Source organism: Tenrec ecaudatus, chromosome 6 (genome assembly GCF_050624435.1).
Source record: "Tenrec ecaudatus isolate mTenEca1 chromosome 6, mTenEca1.hap1, whole genome shotgun sequence".
NCBI classification, from domain to species: Eukaryota; Metazoa; Chordata; class Mammalia; order Afrosoricida; family Tenrecidae; genus Tenrec; species Tenrec ecaudatus.
This window is the reverse complement of record NC_134535.1, coordinates 24,102,434-24,122,012: the sequence shown is the minus strand read 5'-3', so window position 1 is coordinate 24,122,012 and position 19,579 is coordinate 24,102,434. Positions and strand designations below refer to the sequence as shown.

The window sequence follows — 19,579 nt, the reverse complement described above, 5'->3', positions numbered from 1 at the left end:
TTATAGTGGCGCAATACGAATACCCCTGGCCGTCCCTCTTAATCATGGCCTCAGTTCCAAAAACCAACAAACCAAGTCCTATTCCATTATTCCTAGCAGCGACCTGATTGACAGGCTAAACTCCATCCCTTCACTCTGAATCGCCTCAGGTTGACACCGGATTATGTGACTACCACAGTCACCTTTCTTCGGAATGGGCACAAAGGTGGAGCTCTTCCAGTCAGGTGGTCACGTCTTCCGAATGTCCTGGCATAGATGCGTGAGAGCTTCCAGTGCTTCCTCAGCTTGTTGAAGCAACGCAGTTGGTGTCCCATCAATTCCTGGAGCCTTGCTTTTGGTTAATGCTTTCAGAGCAGCTTGGATTGATAATGGTCGGAAACATTTGATAATGCTAATAATGCCAGTCAGTGTTCTAATGGTTTTATTCACACCAACTCATTTCTTCCAATTAATCAAATCTAACCAAAGCACACCTACTGCCATCAGTTTGGTTCTGACTCATAGGCACTATAGGACAGAGTAGGAGGGCTCCCTGGAGTTTGTGGACTGCAAATCTTTTGGGGACCAGACAGCCTCATCTTTCCCTCTCATAGTGGCTGGTAGTTTTTAACTGTCACCCTTTTGTATAGCAGCCTAGTGCTTATCTCCTTGTGGCACCAAGGCTCCTTGAACTGAGTAACAGAGAACTTACATCACTTACTTGAGGTAGGAGCTGGCAGAGCTGTGATCTGTCCTCAGCCAGTCTTGAATCCAGAGCCCATTCTCTTTATAGCCCCGTCTCATTGCCACTTTGCAGTCGTTTCAGGGACACCTCTGCCCCTGAACGCCTCTGTTCTTAGACACTTCTAATGTCTTCTTTGTAATGGGCCCCAAATTCTCTGAAATATTTGCAAATTCTTGTGGGCCACTTTGTCGGACAGTGTTGGACCTCCTCTGACTTCACAAGGTGAAGAAGAATCTTCAGCACCAGCAGCCAATTCCTCTGAGGCTGAGGCCAGACACGCCCCTACCGGTCGCCCTCTTTACCAGTTCTGACAGATACCAATCTTCCCACCCATGGCACTGTGCTGCTCAGCTGGGGGTGGTAGTTCATTGCAGTGACTACACAGAATTCGCTGTCCATACTCATGATTTGGGGCTTTCACAGAGGAGTTAATGGTTATAATTCAGGATGACAAATGTTCAGGACCCAGTTCTTTGCTCAGGATAATCTCTTTGTTTTGCTCCCTCACTTCCAGTCTACGGTTTGCCTCTTGGACTGGCCTTGGCTCTACTTGGGCATTGTTAACCAAGCTTTCAGTGCTGCTCCCAAGCCTCAGCCTGAAGGCACTCAGCAATAGCTGCCTTGGTTGGCAAATGTAGCTCCCTAAATTAAGTCCCTGGAGGGACCCTAATCCAGAGTGGAGACTCCTGCCTGAAGGCACGTGGCTTTATTGCCCTGGAAGCCCACCCTTTGTCCTTGTGCTCTGCTGCTTCCCCTCCCCTTCTGCTTCTTTAGTATCACAGATTTCTGTCCCTGCGTTGAGGAACTTGACCGAGCAGGGATTTCAGGATCCAGAAGATGTGCTGCACTCATGGTTTTGCTTTCTCAATCAGACTGGGTATAAGCAAAGAGTGATTTCAGGTTTTCGGTGTTATTTTAGACTTGTCTGTTGCCCATGTTCGATCTAATCTCTGGTTTGTTTTAGAGCAATATTGACTAGCTTAATTTCTGTGTTCATGGGATGACCCTTCCGACGTTAGAATGCAGCATTATTTGTCTCAGGTCACTCTCCTTCCTCACCTTCTCATCCCTTGCCCGGATCCCTGATGTTCTTGTACAAGCTACTTGGCCCCTTGGAGACTCTGTTTTCTTTTCTTTTGAGACTTAGTTTTCTCATCGCTGATTGCTAGTTGGCCCCTTGGAGCCCAGTGTGTCAGAATAGAATTTACAGTGGCTCGTTTCTGGGGAGGCGACTGCGTGTCTTTTGCGGCACCGTTAGTGGATTTGAGCCCAGGTGGCATAGTGCTTCTGTGTGGGCTGCTGACTGCAGCAGAAAGGAGATGCTTTCTACTCCTGGAAGTGATTATAACCTGGAGGAAGGAGACTTCCAGGACAGGTCTGTCCTCTCCCATCAGGTCGCTATGAGGCAGCATTGACTCGATGGCAGTGAGTTTGGTGGGAATTTTTCTAGTGGAGTTGAGTCTTTTTGTTAGCGGAGCATGGGAACCGTCCATAACACCCAAGAACTCCCACCGATGACTAACAGGTGATAATATCTACTTATTAGATCAACTTTAAGGTTAGATTAAAATAGCCTAAGTATTCAGATACTTAGAGAGGGGTGCCTGTTTTCTTGTTATCATAGTTGTATGTAAGGCTACATATTTTTAGTACATTGCTTGCATAGAGCTACATCTGATTTTGTTATCCTATATCATATGGACCTAAATTATTTCCCTTCAGTTTTCAGATGAAGCAGGAAGTAACACCCTGTTGAAATGACTTAATTGTAGAAAACTTTTTTTCTTTGTTTTCATTTTGAGAAGTTCTTATTTTTGCTTTAAATGCGCTACTGTTTGATTTATAGGATCAAAGCTGTGTTCTTTGAAAGATGATGATTAGCATTAAGAATGATATTTTCAATCTTACAAGCATATTGTCTTTGCCCATTCTCTTCTGTAGGATGATGATGTTTCTATTTTCAGCGTTGCAGGGGGTCGGATACTCTCAGTAATAAAGACGCAGCTGATGAAAGGCCAGGACAGCAGGGATCCTTTCTGTGAAGCAGTAGAGCAAGTGGCTCAGGACTTGGATTTGAGGATTAAAAATATTATCAGTTCTCCACAAGAAGATGTAGCTGTGTACACCACTGATATCAGTCCTGCACGGGTAATGAGCTTTTTAATCCATCGCCTTCTTTACAAAACAGCTTTTCTCCTATTTGTGCTTGAAATGGTTTCCTACTGTTCCTGAAGTCGTAAGAATGTATTTCCTGTGTTCTGAAATGTCGTTGGAAATTTGCATTTGCTACCAGGATTATGGGGCCTCCCTAAGTGGCCAGTGCCGCAGCGGTGAAATCTAATAAACCCCAACTAACCCCAGCAGTAGGGAAAACTTGGCTAGCAGACTGTAGCCCTAGAACAGACTTTTGGAGTATGTGTTTGAGTCTGCTTAATTGTGATTAATACATTTTCTTTATTGATTAATTGATTTCACATCTCCCAGGGACCAAGTTTAGTTAATTTTCTAAAATAATACATGGTTTTATCTTTACATTAAAGATGGGGCAAGGCACGGGGTGATTCTTGGGCATTGCCCCATGTGTTTCCTATGTGTTAACAGCTCCTCTGACTAACTCGATCGAGTTAACAACCGGGTTATTGCCCTTAGAGTGTAGCTCTGGAACTGGCACCATTTCAGATAACTAACGACATGAATTCTTTCATGTCCTGGTTCTCAATTTTTTAATTTAGGCAATTCAGAGATGTTTGACATGTCACATAGCTTAAAGAAACAAAACAATATACTCAACGAAGTTATCATTGCACAGTATGTAGTTCTATGGTACTGCTGAAAAATATATTTTAAGGACTTGTTTGTGATAAGTAACGTCTTTTAATGCCAGTGTAGCTTTTCGGTGTAGTGCACCCGGCATCCTGAGTCTGTCAGGTCAAGAAAGGAAGTGAAAGGCACGCTGATGAACTGCGATGAGCGTGGCATGGGGGCTGCGCATGTCCACAAAGGCAGCTCGGATGCTGAGGCCCAGAGCCCAGCCACGAATACCTTCAGAGTTGTGGCTGCGTTCTTCGGCACATCTCCGGGCTATCTTCCTCCTTTGCACACTCTTTGGATGGTAATTTTCTTTGTGGATCCTTTTTTATTTAATGCAGTTTTTTGGGGAAACTATATATACAGTAGTTCTCAACCTGTGGGTCACGGCCCCTTTGGGGTCCAATGACTCTTTCACAGGGGTCACTTGATTCATAGCAGTAGAAAAATTACAGTTATGAAGTAGCAAGGAAACTAATTTTATGGTTGGGGGGGGGGTCACCACAACGTAAGGAACTGTATTAAAGGGTCATGGCATCAGGAAGGTTGAGAACCTATGACACACACACACACACACACACACACACACACACACACACACAAACACATCTTTTTACTTTATGTTTGAAATGAATTTGTAAGTCATTAAAGACCCCAAGTTCACTTCAGTTTTACTTTTCCTCCTTTTTTCACCACTCAGACGAATATTTAGATCTGAGTAATATGGAGGGTTTTATATGTATATATGTATTCTTATGCTACTGTATTCGCTTCACCTCTTACTAAGCTCTTGGCCTGTACATCTAGTCAACTACTGGGGATTTTTAGTTGGGTGTCTCAGAGATATGCATATGTAAAACCCAAAACTCACAACTCACTGCCAATCAGTCAATTCTGGCTCAAAGTGACCCTACAGGACAAGGTAGAACTGGCCCCGTGGGTTTCCAAGGCTGTAAATCTTTATGGGAGCACAAAGGGTATCCCAGACACACCTCAAATGTCTTACTTTCCCCTTATCTTCTCAGCCAGGCACCATATAACAGAGAGGTGGCAATTGGCTCCCTGAAGACCTGGCCAGCTGGGGAAATTGCTGGGCACTTCTACCCAGCCTTTTAGGGTCCAATGAGGCAAAGTTGCTGCTACGCCGGCAGTGAGCTTGCTTGTGTGATTCTCCCCTCCAAGGAAGCCACAAGGCAGGTGTGAGGGGTGCGGCTCACACTGATGACACTGGAAGCCTTGGTGGCACTGTCTAAAATCTCGTGTGTCAGCAGAAATCTATTATTTTGCCTAAGAAATTCCCTGAGTTCAAACAACAAAAGGCAGTTTCTTAAGCCAAGTTTACACATCTCAAGATACTTATGAGACTAAAACTGTACGCTGAGTTACGTCTTTGGAACTTCCCGCGTGCTCTGGTCAGGCTGTTACAACGCTGGCTCACGTGCTTTCTTTCCTCCTGTACACGCTGCCAGCGCACACTGTTCTTTTCATGGTCTCCTCTGTTCGAGACTTGTGCTGGTATATCATTTTCAGGTGTTCAGCGACAGTATTGTGGTAATAGTATTTATGATTGTGCATCAAAAATGTTTTTTGAGAAGGAAGTTGTAGCTAAAGAAGAAAACAAGGAGGCCTTCAAAATGTTCATGGAAAAAAAATCTGTTTTCTTTTCATTCCATTTTTCCACGAACTCTTTAATATCCACTAATAATGCTGAAATCAATGTTGTGATACAATTCAGAACGATTGTACAGAACATTGTGGACATTGCATAGACTGTAAATCCTGAGCACTAGGCTCGTGGAAGGCTAGAGTTTGCATGAGCTGAAGGCCTTAAGGTTACAGCACAAGGCTTACCTGGCATCAGCAGCAGGGTGACCAAAAGGTAGGAGCCCCCAAACCGTTTTTGAATTTCCACTTAAATTCATTCTGACCATTGAATTCTCTCTGACAATCGATTGCCTTTGCTGTGAGTGTGCTTGCTACCCTCCCCTAGTCAAACAACCCAGGGAGGGGCAGCCTCGCCCCCCAGGAACTCGCCTGGGTGTGCCTTTGATGACCGCCCCATGGTCATGAGTAAAGTAGCTCAGAATCAATCTTATAAGCTCTTTTTATGAAAATGGACATATCCCAATCGTGGTCCCTTCAGTCCCACCTTGATCCTGCTGCAACTGTGATGAATGGACCTGCTGCCAATTGTGATTTTGTGAGAGTACCTTTGTGTTTTATGTCCTATAAACATCGTAGGTATGACTGAATCATTAGACACCAGTATGGCCTCTTGCTGATGGTCTTCCTCATCCAGATGATTTGCCTTGTCTTGTTTTTGCCCTGTTTGTCTTAATAAATGAATTCAGGATCTCTTTCCCCTTGTAATAGTATTCATAGAAACTAAGCACTATTATAATTAAGCAATTTTACCTTTATTTGTCACCTATTCTATGCTTATAATTAGTAATAAACGTGACTAGGGACTCTGTGGTCTAGTGTGGGAGGGGTCCATCAGAGGGGGACGGTGACACTGAGTTCTCATCCAGGGCGAGACACACCCTAGTGGCACCACTGCCCACCTGTTTCCCTCTCTGTGGGAAGCCTTTCGAGACTCCCGGTTACTTGTTCCCACTGCATCATGCATGCATGCACACATTTCTATTAGAAATCGTACTTGGCTCTTTGTATTGCCATCGTTTGCTTACTGGTTGATCTTAAAGTACACTGTGGGCTCCTGGAAGGCAATGGTATTTACCTTAGTAGCTATGATTTTGGAAGGACTGAAAGTCAACGGTTTCTTTTGAGTTTTTTCATTTGATTAAGAATTTACACTCACCATGACTGTGGCCTTCAGCTCTCTAGAGTTGCATCTATTTCTTGTGTAAATGAGAAATTGTAAAAATGCACAGGGAGGTTCAATCACGAGACTGAGATCAGGTCACTAGATAATGCTACACTTTACTATCTCAAAGTACAATGTTATTTTGATCAGAAGAACCCAAGGTCTTTGATGACACCACTCTCTGTTGTGGAAATTGATAAAGTCAATCATAGCATGGCTTTGAAAGGAACCATTCACATGCCTTATAGGTACTACTCACACCTAAGCTTTTTGTGTTTTAGCAACACAGGAGAAAGGGGTGAACAGTGCCACGTGACATGCAGAATGAGACTGAAACGCTCACCTGGGCCGATTATCCTACTGACTTAAAATTATTCTTTGTCCCAGCCTAAATCACATGCCATAAACCATGGCACCGTGTACTGTGGCAGGGATACTGTGAAAATTCTCCTGGTTCTTTTGGATGAAGAAGCTGCTGATGCACCCACCCAAAACAAAGCAAAACTTCTATATGATGATGAAAATCTAATTCATAATGAGACGTCTATTCTTACGCTTTTCAGGTAAATAATGTTGAAATGATATAAATGTACTTATGAACCCTAGTCTAACTCTAAGAGAAAATTTTGAAATGCATTCTTTGATTATTGTAGAAATGTACGCTAATGGGAGGAAATTTAGAAACTACAGAGTAGTATAAAACAAAACAAACCCCAAACCCGCTGATAGCGAGTTGATTCCATCCGGTAACAACTCTCAGAGACAGGGTCAAACTGCTCCACAGAGTTCTGAGGTGATAAATCCCTATGGGAGCCAACTGTCTCATGTCTCTTGTGGAACAACTGGTAGATTCCAGCTATTGACATTTCAGGTAGGAACCCAACACTGACCCCACACACTGCCTCCCTAGAAAAGTAGAAAGAGAAAATTAAAGAGAGCTGAGTATTTGAATGTGAAGAGAGAGATTATATGTGAAAGTATGTCAAGTTTTTTTTTTGTTTTTGAATTTTTATTCTTGCATTTTAATTTTGAGTTTTATAAGGACCCCTTGCTTTGGGTTGCTCAATGAAAGATGGCCCAGGGCCACCAGATATTTACTATGTTAATTGTCTCCTTTATTATAAAGTTATTATAGTATTACATCTACTATGACATGTATTCATCTGATAGGCAAAGTTCTGCCCTTGTGACTAAGTATTACCAGAAAATTTCCCCTGTCACCATCCCCCATGGTCAGTGTAAACTGTGCTCAGTCATTTAATAATTTAGGGTGCACAAATCACCAACTCAGTTATCATGAAAAGATCACTGAAGATATGAGTGCTATAGCAAAGTGTGGTGAAGAAAGCAGATGGTGCCCAGTATCTAGTAGAATAGCATCCGGGGTCTTAAAGGCTTGTCTTCAAAGATGCAGCCATCTAAGTGAGGTGTTAACTAAGCCCAGCTGGGGAAGCACACCAGCTGTGTGATCCAAAGATGACAAATAACAGAATCCAAATACACTAGAGGGAAAGGCATCAGAACTGAAATTGTGCACATCCAAGTTTCAGAAGACTGTGGATGACAGCGGGAACCCCAAATCCATCTTGCAGGGTCCCCTGCGTAGATTAAGCCTTAGTCTCTGGGGATCCCCTCTGGCCACAGTTGAGGGGTGTAAGTAACCTTGCTATCAGACAGAGACCATTGTAAACTCGATTATGGCAGATGGAATTACGTAGATTACAGGGTGGTACCTGGTCATGAGATTTCCCTTTTGACCCATTTTGGATTTGTTCTAGTTTTCAATATTTCCTGCATTTTTCTCAGCAGAGGTCCTCACCCTCCCCTCCCCTGCTCTGGCTTATCTTACTATTGTTGTTGATCTTACGGTTTTTTATTTAAAAAGAAAATTGCCATTTTCATTATTCTGTTGGTGTTGTTTTTGCATGTTTTCCAGTATATGAAGCACAGGATGAGCAGATGTATAGAGACAGTAACTGGTGTAATGGCTTATCGAGATGGTGGGGGGTTGGCAGGGAAATGGGGAGCAGGTAATGCATACAGGAGGGGGGAGGATGTTCTGGAACCGATCATGGTAATGTACAGACAATGCTTTTAAAGGATGACTGAACTATGGAAGTATGTTATATATGACTCATAGCTCAATATAAAACTACTGGGGAAAATTATTTTACTTTTCTGTGCGTCAACAATTTAGCTAGGTGCTTTTGCTTGTATTTTCTCAGCCCTCATAAGAACTCCATTTAATAATATCCCACTCTGTAAGTGAGTAATTAGAGACTTGGTAGAGACACATGGGAGAGATAATTTGCCTAGGTGAGCTAAGTTAGCTAATAGCAAGTGCACCTTTCTCCCAAGCCTAAATCTGTGCTGGTATTATGTGTAAGACTTGATACTCTCTAGTTCCATAAAAATTAAGATGATGATATTTAAATTAAATGATATATATTTTATGTATTATAGTACTACAGAAACTATTTTAATTGTATAAAATTTTTATTTACCCTTAGAAAACAATCTAATGGAAAAGAACCTTTCTGTTTCCCTCTTTTACAAAGTTTGAGTTGAGGTGTACTTTTTTTTAGAGGATATTATTTTCTGTGTCTAGCATTCTTTTTAAATGATATTAACTCCCCAATACAATTTGAATGGGGATTTACTTTCTTGGTAATTGTTCATGTTGCCAAACACCTTTAAATTGTTGCCAGTTTGGATATTCTATGTTGTTACGTGTCATCCAGGCAGTTCTGACTCCACCATCTGCAGTACAACAGAGTGAGACACTGTCATCCTCACATTGCTATGTTGGAGCCAGGTTCTACATCAGGACTTACAGTGGTCACGCTGCAGACAGATGCCAATCCATGTTAGAGCTAATTCGTAATGGTCTGCAGCAATTATGGGGTGTGAATATAAATGAAGTCTTCTTTCTTAGGCAATTCTTTTGTTAATTAGATAATGGTCTTTTGAATCAGGAGGGTTCTGACTGGCATTGATGAGCTCAAAAGAAAGTTACTGAGGAACCCAGGTGCTCTAGCTCCAAAGCTCCAGCGTCCCCTCCACTCTGCCTTCTCTGATCCTCCTATGGAGAAAATTATGCATGTGTGTAGATAGTCCCCAATTCAGGAGAGGGCTTCATTCCTCCAGTTCTATTTAAAGCTGGTTCTGACATTAAGTCAAGTGTTCATTTGTTTCTTACTTTTCACAGTTATTGCCTTTGATTATCGGTATCTTTATAAATCCAGGCTTTGTCTTTGAGAAACTCTACCATTTAAACCTACTGATATTTCAATACATAGATACAGAAAAACATACCTCCTAAAAATATGTGCCTGTGGTAATAATTCCACTGGTGGAAGGTTCTGGATTATCTGAATTATCCCTGGGAAGGGGATAGTGTTCCCACCAATAAACTAGTGAGTGATAGTTGTATGGTACTTTTCTTTATTTATATATATACTTCCAATGTAACATCTGGTGGCTTCCTTCACCTGCCTATCTATGTTAACAATATGGTCAAGCATTTTGACCCGTTTTCAAGCAATGGAATCCTGGCTTTAGTTTAGAAGCAATCTATTTGGCAGTGTTTTGAACAGTAAGACATAAAAGGGAACATCTGTCACTGGACATCTGAGAATATCAGCAAATTACCTGCTACAATGTAGCATGTCACACATATAATTAATGAGAAGATGGTTGAACCCAGTAGTCCTGAGTGTGGTACTGTAACTCAATTATGTCCTCAGTCTGGGCCTACCGGTACTTACTTCCTGCTGTTGCACTTGTCAGTTTCCATTCAGAATTTTAGCTTTGTTAACTTCTCATGTAGACATCAGGATATGTCGATCCATAGCTAATGTACGAACCAACTTTCTAAACCTTGCAATACCTTGTACATTGTCTTATAAGTGGTAGAATCTTACATAGGAGTTGGATTAATTTATCATTCAATTTAATACTACTTAGAACTCTCTGAACATTTAAATTTAATATTATAAACAATTTTGTGGTCCACTGGTTAATTACTCAGGTGCTAACCAGAAGGCTAGCAGTTCAAACCGACCTGCTGCTCTGTTGGAAGAAAAAAAAAACTGCTGATCTCCTCCAATAAATATTTCAGCCTAGGCCACTCCAGGCACAGTTATATTCTGACTTACAGGATGCTTGCAAGGTTGCGTATAAGGTTGGTATGAGCCGGAACAGACTCAAGGGCAAACAATAAGAACAATGTAAACAATCACGTTCAGTTATCTTTCATGCTATAATTGTGCTTCATGTTAGGGAGGAAGGAAAACTAGTTTTATTTTAATGTTATTTGGAATCATTTTATTGGGGCTCATACAGCTCTTATCACAATCCATCCATCCATCCATTGTTTCAAGCACATTTATACATCTGTTGCCATAATCATTTTCAAAACATTTCCTTTCTACTTGAGCCCTTGGTATCAGCTCATTTCCCCCTCTCACTCCCTCTTCATGAACCCTTGATAATTTATAAATTATTATTATTTTTCATGTCTTTCACCGACCACTGTCTCCTTCACTCACATTTCTGTGTCCATGCCCCTGGAAGGGGGTTATTTGTAGACCATTGTGATTGGTTCTCCTTTCTCTCCTTACCATCCCCTTACCTTCCTGTATCACTGCTCTCATTATTGATCCTGAGAGGTTTATTGGTTCTGGATTCCTTGTGTTTCAAAAGGAAAATAGTTTTTTTTTTTTTATTAAATTAAAAGATCACTTTATTGGGGGCTCTTACAGCTCTATAACAATCCATACATCAATGGTATCGAGCATGTCTGTACAGATGTTGCTGTCACTATTTTCTAGACAGTTACTTTCTTTTTTTTTTTAATTTTAACAATTTATTGGGGCTCATACAATTCTTATCACAGTTCATACATATACATACATCAATTGTATAAAGCACATCTGTACAGTCTTTGCCCTAATCATTTTTTTCTCTTTTCTTCTTTTACATTTTATTAGGGACTCAAACAACTCTTACCACAATCCATACATATACATACATCAATTGTATAAAGCACATCCATACATTCCCTGCCCCAATCATTCTCAAGGCATTTGCTCTCCACTTAAGCCCCTTGCATCAGGTAAGAGGAAAATAGTTTTAAAAGCTACTTTTATTGATTAATATTTGCTTTTTAAAACATTTTTACGTAGATCTCCAATACAAGTGAAAAACTCATTGATGAAACCCCTAAGAGAACGTGTCCAGAAGTCAATGCAAGAGAAAAATAAGGTAAAATTTAATATTTTAGTATGAGATGATAAAATTATTTTACTTAAATATACACACAAAATTGAAATGGATATTATAAGTATACATTACATATGTAATAATAACAAATAAGTGGAAAATGAATTTTAATTATTTCATATAGAAACTTAATTTTTATATAATCTTGGCTAATCTGCTCTGGTATATTCAATCCACTGAACCGAAATAGAGAGAGTAAGCACTTGCCCTGCTAAGTGTTCAACAATATTGAATGAATAGTGAGAATAAAGAAGACCTGACTTTCTCATTTGCATTTCTAATGTTTGAAACTGACTCTTGATAGACTATTTAATTTAAAATTTGTTTCTGCCCAAAGGGGATAATAGCGAAATATAATTAATTGTTACGTTGTGTTCTCCCAAGCAGCAAAACCAGTGACAGGTATATATGTATATAAATCTGTATCTGTATATGGAAAGTGAGAGAAAAATTAATTAATTAATTTCTTGATATAAATTATTAATAAAATGGCTCACATAGTTGTAGAAGCTAGCCAATCCTGTCCTAGTCCCTACAAGCCAGTGACTGCAGATGAATCCAGTATGAGTTAACTTAGGCTGTGCCTGAGGGACAGGTGGATCCAAGGTCAACAGGTTATATGGCAGGCCAGGAATGACTCCTGATATCAGCAAGCAATATGGAAGGCCATTGACTCAAGTCGAAAGGCCCAGAGGTCAAGGTGCCAGATGCAAGATCCAGACCCAGCAAGAAGCTGTCCCACAACGTGCCCACATAAGAAGTAGGCCACCCGCCGGAGGAAACCTCCTAAATGCCTCAGAACTGAGGTCCTGACGTAAGGGTGCTACAGTCCACCCTAATTTCCTACAAATGACTGGTTCCTCATAATCCCCATCATGGAGCTGATTACACTATATTAGGTCGCATTATAAGAGATCACTAGACCTCAACTGCCAAACTACTGAGAATCACAAACTGACCCAGAACTCATGCATCACGGGTAGGGAGAACATTGCATATTTTTTATTGACTAAATTGGATTTTAATTTCATTTGGTGTGAACTAAGTTTTTCTACTCTTTTTAGAAACATTTACACCTCCAAATAATCAGAAATTTGGTTCTGTAGCTCTTTGAAGTTTTCTTAGTGTGATTTTTCAAAAAGAGGCTTGGTCTCTATTTATTTATTAGCACATATTTATTGAGTACCTATATACTGTGTGCCATAGCTATATATTGTTCTTTTTTAAAAAATTCATCCATTCTGTATATTTTTGATGTGAAATTTATAAGAAAACAACCCAAACTCATTGCCATTGAGTCAATGCCGACTCATAGTAATCCATCAGTTACATCCTATGTCACCTGAGCTCCTAACATGCATAATAATTACCCTTAAAAGTCATGTAAAGTCGGGTTGTAATGAGCACTGATTTTATTTTTTACCTACGAAGGAGCCATGGTGGTATAGTAGGTCACGTGTTACCGGGGTCACAATTTGAACTCACTAGCTGCTCCAAGGGGGGAAATGAGGCTTTCTGCTCCCTAAAGATGTACAACCTCAGAAACCCATTTCATAGGGTCACTATAAGTAGGAATCAATGCAATGGCAGTCAGTTTGGTTTTATTTTTATTTCATTTGCACAACTCAAATTCATTTAGCTTATTCTTTCTATTTGCTGTTATAGGTGCTAGTAATTAATGTCTATAGAAAAAAATTATTGTCTATAGACCACATCTTTGGCTTTATGAATAGAATTTGTCAACTCTTTGTAGTGTATGTATGTGTATATATGTATATATATATATAAGTATATATAGTATATAAGTACTTGTCCTTCGGGAACATGGATCACTGGCTGTACAATGTTTAAGCACCTGTCTGTTAACCAAAAGTTCGGTGGGGGAAATTCTGGCTGTCTTCCTTTGCAAAGTCTATAACTTAGGAAACTATGGGGTGATTTTATTCTGTCCTAAAAGGTTACTACAAGTCAACAATATACAACAAAAACAGTTCAAGATTCTACGACACCAAACAATAGTTCATCCAAACATATAAGCATACTTTATGCTATCATAAGTATCCTTAAACTTTTTCATTAAAAGACTTTTGAAGAACATATTTGCCTCCTTACAATTTTCTAAAGTAATACAAGAATCTTCAATGGTTATGACCAAGGCAAGAAGCTGGAGGAGATATTAGAGTGAAAAGATAGCATATTTCTTCAAGTAGTATACTAATATATTGATATAATCCCAATAATTATTTCCATTGTTTACAGCTGGATAGTAGTGTACAAAATGAACCCTCAGTTTCTTTCCCTGACTTAATCAGTCCTGAACTAGGTGGAATTTATAATCTAATATACTAGTACATGTAGTAAGTGATTAAAAACTTAGGAAAATGTAGAAGCCAGAAATTTTTTTCAGACTGTAGAACTCCTGAGATGAGCTGTCTTCTTACCTCCACCATTAATTAGGCTTCAGAAAATGAGGGATAACCGACAGTATGCAGTTTCAAAATGTCACTCTGAGGAGAAAATAGAACTCTCTTGAGTAAGGATGGCTAATTTCATTCAGCATAACGTTCTGCTGGTCCATCCATGCCGTGGGGTGTTTTATGGCCTCTTCATTGTATTTTAGCAACAGAGAGTCTTCTGTTGTGGGTTTGTATGTTCCAGAGTTTTCTATCCATTCTCCGGATGTTTTTGTGAGTATTGCTGTGATAAACGTGGGTGTGCATATGTCTTTTTGTGTTATGAGTGTTACTTCTTTAGGATAGCTACCCAGCAGAGAAATTGCTCGATCACTGGGAATGTCTACTCCCGGTCGTGTGAGGTCGAGGCATATCGCTTTCCACAGAGGTCTTACATATGTGCAGTCCCACCAGCAGTGTATGAAGCTCTCTCGCAGTCTCTCCTGCATTTGTTATTTTCTTCTTCTTCTTTCTAAACCAGTCATTGTTGGTGTAATGTGGTAATCCATCATCATCATTATTTTATCCAGTCACAAAAGAACAAATATTTTTGACATCATCGATATGATGGGGAAAATAAATACAAAATCAAGATAAAGGCTTTCATACCAAAGAGAACAGACTTTGGAGTTTGGGGAGAGGGTAAGGGGAGGAGAGACAAGGCCACAGACAGTTGATGGATATTAACTTGGGTTCACAAGAGGGAGGAGAGAAATCAAAGAGCAGGGAAAGGGTAAACTATTGGGGAGTTTGAGTAGTAGTTTAAACTGTTGAATACAAAGTTGACAATCTGAAATGTAAACCCCCACTTAATTTACATTTAAACATTATTTTAAATGTACATATACAATAAAAAGTTTGTTTAATGTTAAAAATATATATGGAACTTGCTAACTAGAATATCGTAGGTCACGGCAGTGTACCATTTCTGCTTCGATAACAAGATTATGAAAGGCAAATAAACTGGGGGAAATATGAATTAAAATGTAAGATAGTGGTAACAATTATGGAAGCAAAGCAGCTGATCTCGTTTAACCTGGAAAGAGTAAAGCCCTTTGGAGCTGTGTTATTAACCTCCTTGTTGTGGTTTTACGTGCGTGCTAAGAACTGACAATGGCCCCTACGGAGGAACCCTGCTGAGAAAAGAGAAATCAGCAAATCTATGCATGTCTCGTGGAGCTGGCAGCAATGTGGAAACTTCCGGAACACTGACTATTCTAAACCCTGGGAATAGAGACGGAAATTGTGTTGTGTTGGAAGCCAGCGAGTTTCCCACCTGTGGTCTGTGGTATTTAGAAGAGAAGGTTTTCCTTGCAGGACTCAGTGTGCTTCATATACACTTCAAAACACTTGCGACATGTGTGAACAAGTATGAGGTGCAATATGTGAGGAAAGTGAAGTCGGAAGCCAAAGAGCAAAGTAAAAACCTCTGAAAGGCACCTTGAATCCCTACATCACCTCCCCGACCCCCCTAACACACATACATCCAAGACAGAGGTGGTGGAGATCCACATGGTCCGAGGTTAAGGATTTGAAGTTGAGTTGGGGGTTGCAGTGTAACCTGCAACTCAGTCTATCCAGCTGCATCCTAAAGGCAGACGTTCACTCTGTCCACTCATCGAGAAAGGGATCATCGGGTGTCACTACGTTTCCTTTCTATACAATGTCTAAAGTGAAAGAAAAGCTATTATACATGAGAAGAGGCACTGAGGGAAAAGTCTAGTGTATGGCTAATTGGAGTGCAGAAGGGAATGGAAAGAAGATGATAGAAACAATAGTCGATGAAATCACCATCGTAACTGTGCCCATTGCTTCGTTGATAGTTTTGCCTCTGGCTCTTAGAAGACCTGTTCCTAGGTTCAAGGTTTTGTCTGCCGATAGAAAGTTGCATGTGCGCTCACACAGTGTAAAAGGTAATCTCTGCCCAAGAACAATGCTATGGACTGGAACTCTCGGGGGCGGGTCCATCTCTAGGCTCCGACCACATTTGGCTATTAAATACCTTAAAGGTTACTTCTGCCCTGAGGAACTAGACTTCATGTGTGTGCTTAATCGGCCCCAGGTGGCTTGTGTCTAGCATAATAGAGAGTACATTGCTAGAGGCTTCCGGATACACCCAAAGCACCAAGGAGAGACCAGTAGTAAGTAGAGACCGAAGGATGATGAGATTAGAATAAATAGGGGTTGAACAGGCAAAAAGAAAGGGAGCATTCCAGTCTCAGTAAACAACCTAATAGCTTATCCCAGACGCACTCTTCAACTCTCATTCCATGATAACCTGAGAGACTAGGAAGTGTGTACCAATCGCTACCCCTTCCCCTTGCCACAAACAATTCTGGAGCCTAGAGAAAGAGGCTGGGATAAACTCAATGTCTGGGCAGATTCACTAGGAATCCTTGGAAATGAGGATGGCAAGACTTGATCTTTCTTTGGACACGTTATCAGGAGAGACCAGTCCTTGGAAAAGAACATGATGCTTAGTAAAGTAGAGGGTCTGTAAGGTCTCTCTCTCTCTCCGGGCTAGATTCCACCCTCAGTCCTTGGCTCTGCGCGAGAAAGATTTCATGCCGAAGCTGGGCTCGTGATCCAAGTGAATTTAATGAGAATTCAAAGAAGCTTCAGGTTTTACGCGGCACCCATAGGATTCCTCTGACCATGCGGCCTGGCAGAGACTGCCCCAGGTCACGCAAGGATCTCTCTCTTCCCAAGAAGACCCTCTCCCTCTCGGTTCCTGCCTTCTTAAGGGTTCCCGCGGGAGGCGTGGTGAACGACCCCAGGTTGATCCCATTGGCTGAATCGCAGTCACCTGGCCCAGGTGGGCTGCTCCAGGTGTAACACCCATCCCGACAGCTTTGTCCTTTGCTGACTCTCCTGGGCATGTGTTAATGGACTTCCCAATTCCCTAGGCTAAGCTACCTAACAGGTCAACCTTTGGAAAAAAAAAAAAAAGATGGACATGGTGGCTGCAACAGTGGTCTCCAACATACAGTTGTGAGGATGACACAAGACTCGGAAGATTTTCATCGTGTTGTACAACACGTACTATGAGTAGAACTGACTCTCTGGCACCTCACAGCATCAACTACCTGAAGCAGGATCAAATGGAGGATAGGACAGCCTTCTATCCTGTGGACAGGAGGAGGGACACAGAAGGACCAGAGTAGTCCACCAGCTACCAATCTAATAGTTTTCCCTAAAGTAGCCTTGTTGGCTTTAAAATTTTTTAAAATCATTTTTTGGTGCCCTTATAACAATCCATACATCGATTGTATCAAACACATTTGTTCAGATGTTGCCATCATCATTACCAAAACATTTCCTTTCTACTTGAGTCCCTGGTATCAGCTCCTCTTTCCCCCCCCCCCTCACCCACCCTCATACCCTCATAAACCTTTGATAATTTATAAATTATTTTTATTTTCAAGTTCCTTAGCTGCTACCAAAAGATTGGTGGTTTGAAATCGCCAGCTGCATCCCCAGAGAAAGATGCGGCAGTCTGTTTCCATTAAAAATTTTAAAAACTACCAACTCACTGCCGCCGAGTCCATTTTGACTCATAGCGACCCTGTAGGACAGATGAGAACTAGCCCTGTGTGTTTCTGAGACTGTCAATCTTTCAGGGAGTAGAAAGCCTAATCTTTCTCCCAAGGAGCAGCTAGTGGTTTCAAACTGCTGACTTTGCTTTGCCGTCCAGTGGGAAACCCACCACTCTAGGGTAGAGCCTTGAAAACCCCATGCAGATGCTCTACTCTGTTTCACAGGAGCTCTGTGAGTTGGAATGGGCTCTATGGGTATGGCTTGTTTTTAGTGACATAGAAGGAGACTATTAATGAGGCGTGTTACTACAGAAATACGACAGAAGATGTTTTAGTGCAAGATTAAAGATGATCCCGGAGCAGTACTTTCCTTGGCTCACCCAGCTTCCATGGCTCCAAAAAGTCTAGACTCCATGAGAATTTTTAATTCTGTTCTTTTTGATCAGAATTCCTTTGTAGAATCCTTGATCAAAATATTCAGTAATGACCAGGGACATATGTGTATGGGCTGTGGACTCACACTTAATCGTAGCATTAATTTAAAAACAATTAGTTCCTGTGACTGACCCTCCTCAGTGCTCACCCTCAGAGGGGTCACTGAAGGTCTGGGTGCTAAAGCAAAGTGTGAAGAATCCGATGGTGCCCACCTATCAGAAGGAACAACACCTGGAGTCTTCAAATGAGCAGCCATCTAAATCAGGCATCAACTAAGTCTACACAGAAGAAGAACACCAGTCTGTGTGATCCAAGGATTCTCACACCCACTTACTGCCATTGAGTCAGTTCTGAGTCATAACAACCCTGTAGCACAGAGAACTGCTGCTGTGGGTTTCCGAGTCTATAACTCTCTACGGGAGCAGAAAGCGTCATCTTTCTCCCACTGGGCAGCTGGTAGTTTCAAACTGCTAACCTTGCAGTTAACACCTCAATGTGTAACCACCATACTGGCAGGGCTCCCAGTCAAGGATTATAAATAATAAAATCCAAATCTGGAGGAGGGGACGGTATCAGAAGTTAAATTCTGACCACCCAGTGTGCAAGAGGGCTATGGCTGTCAGTTGAATCCCCAAATCTAATGCAGTTTTCCCGCATGGATTGAGTTTCCAATAAATCCCCTCTGACCATAATCCAGGGATTTGAATAGCCTTGCTCTCAGTCAAAGAACATAGTAAAATCAGTTGTGGCAGATAGGTTAAAATGTAACACCTAATCTGATCTCTTTTGACTCATTTTAAGTTATTCCAAATTTTAATACTTCATGCTTTCTTTTTGATTGAAATTTTTCTTATTTTATTTTGTCAATGTTGGTGGGTTTTTTGTTTGTTCGTTTCTTGATTTTGCTTTGTATGCTTTTTGTTCTGTATGAAATCCAGGCTAGAGACAGTAACTGGATTAATAATTCCCTAGGGACATAACAGGGGTAAATAGGGAACTGACCACAGTAACTATAAAACAAGAAAATGTTCTAAAATGTATCATGGTGATAATTGTACAACACTTCTTAATATAATTGAACTATTAAATGATAATTTAATTTAAAAAAAACTCAGTGCTCTCAAGTCAATGCTGACTTATAGCGACCCTATAGGACAGGCTAGAACTGCCCGTGCGGGTTTCCAAGACTGTAAATGCTACAGGACTAGAAAACTTGTCTTTCTCCTGTGGAAGGGCAGGGTGGTTTCTAACTGCTGACCCTCTAGTTTGCAGCCTACCACATAATCCATTATGCCACCAAGCTCCTATGTAAATTACATGCCAAAAAAAACCAAAAGCAGGATGTTTAATAATAGAAGTCAAGCACTACCTGGCTCTTCGGTTCTCATAGCAAAGGAGAGAGACTGGAGGCAGTCAGTCACACATGCTAGCTGTCCTTTTCCCTCAATTGCCCTAGTCAAATAGAGAACCAATGGTCATGCTTCGAATGACTGCTTTCAAGCTTCTTAAGACC

General features: G+C 41.0%; 1 protein-coding gene across 4 annotated transcripts in view; it reads left to right on the top strand.

Moving 5' to 3' along the window:
• PARPBP (PARP1 binding protein) overlaps window positions 1-19,579 on the top strand; it is a 92,652-nt gene that overhangs the window by 58,301 nt on the left and 14,772 nt on the right. For all 4 annotated transcript variants that reach the window (XM_075551088.1, XM_075551087.1, XM_075551089.1 and 1 more), the window contains 3 exons: window positions 2,689-2,872; window positions 6,747-6,922; window positions 11,546-11,624. In XM_075551088.1, the coding sequence (XP_075407203.1) occupies window positions 2,689-2,872; window positions 6,747-6,922; window positions 11,546-11,624 (439 nt within the window). The remainder of the gene's footprint in view (window positions 1-2,688; window positions 2,873-6,746; window positions 6,923-11,545; window positions 11,625-19,579) is intronic.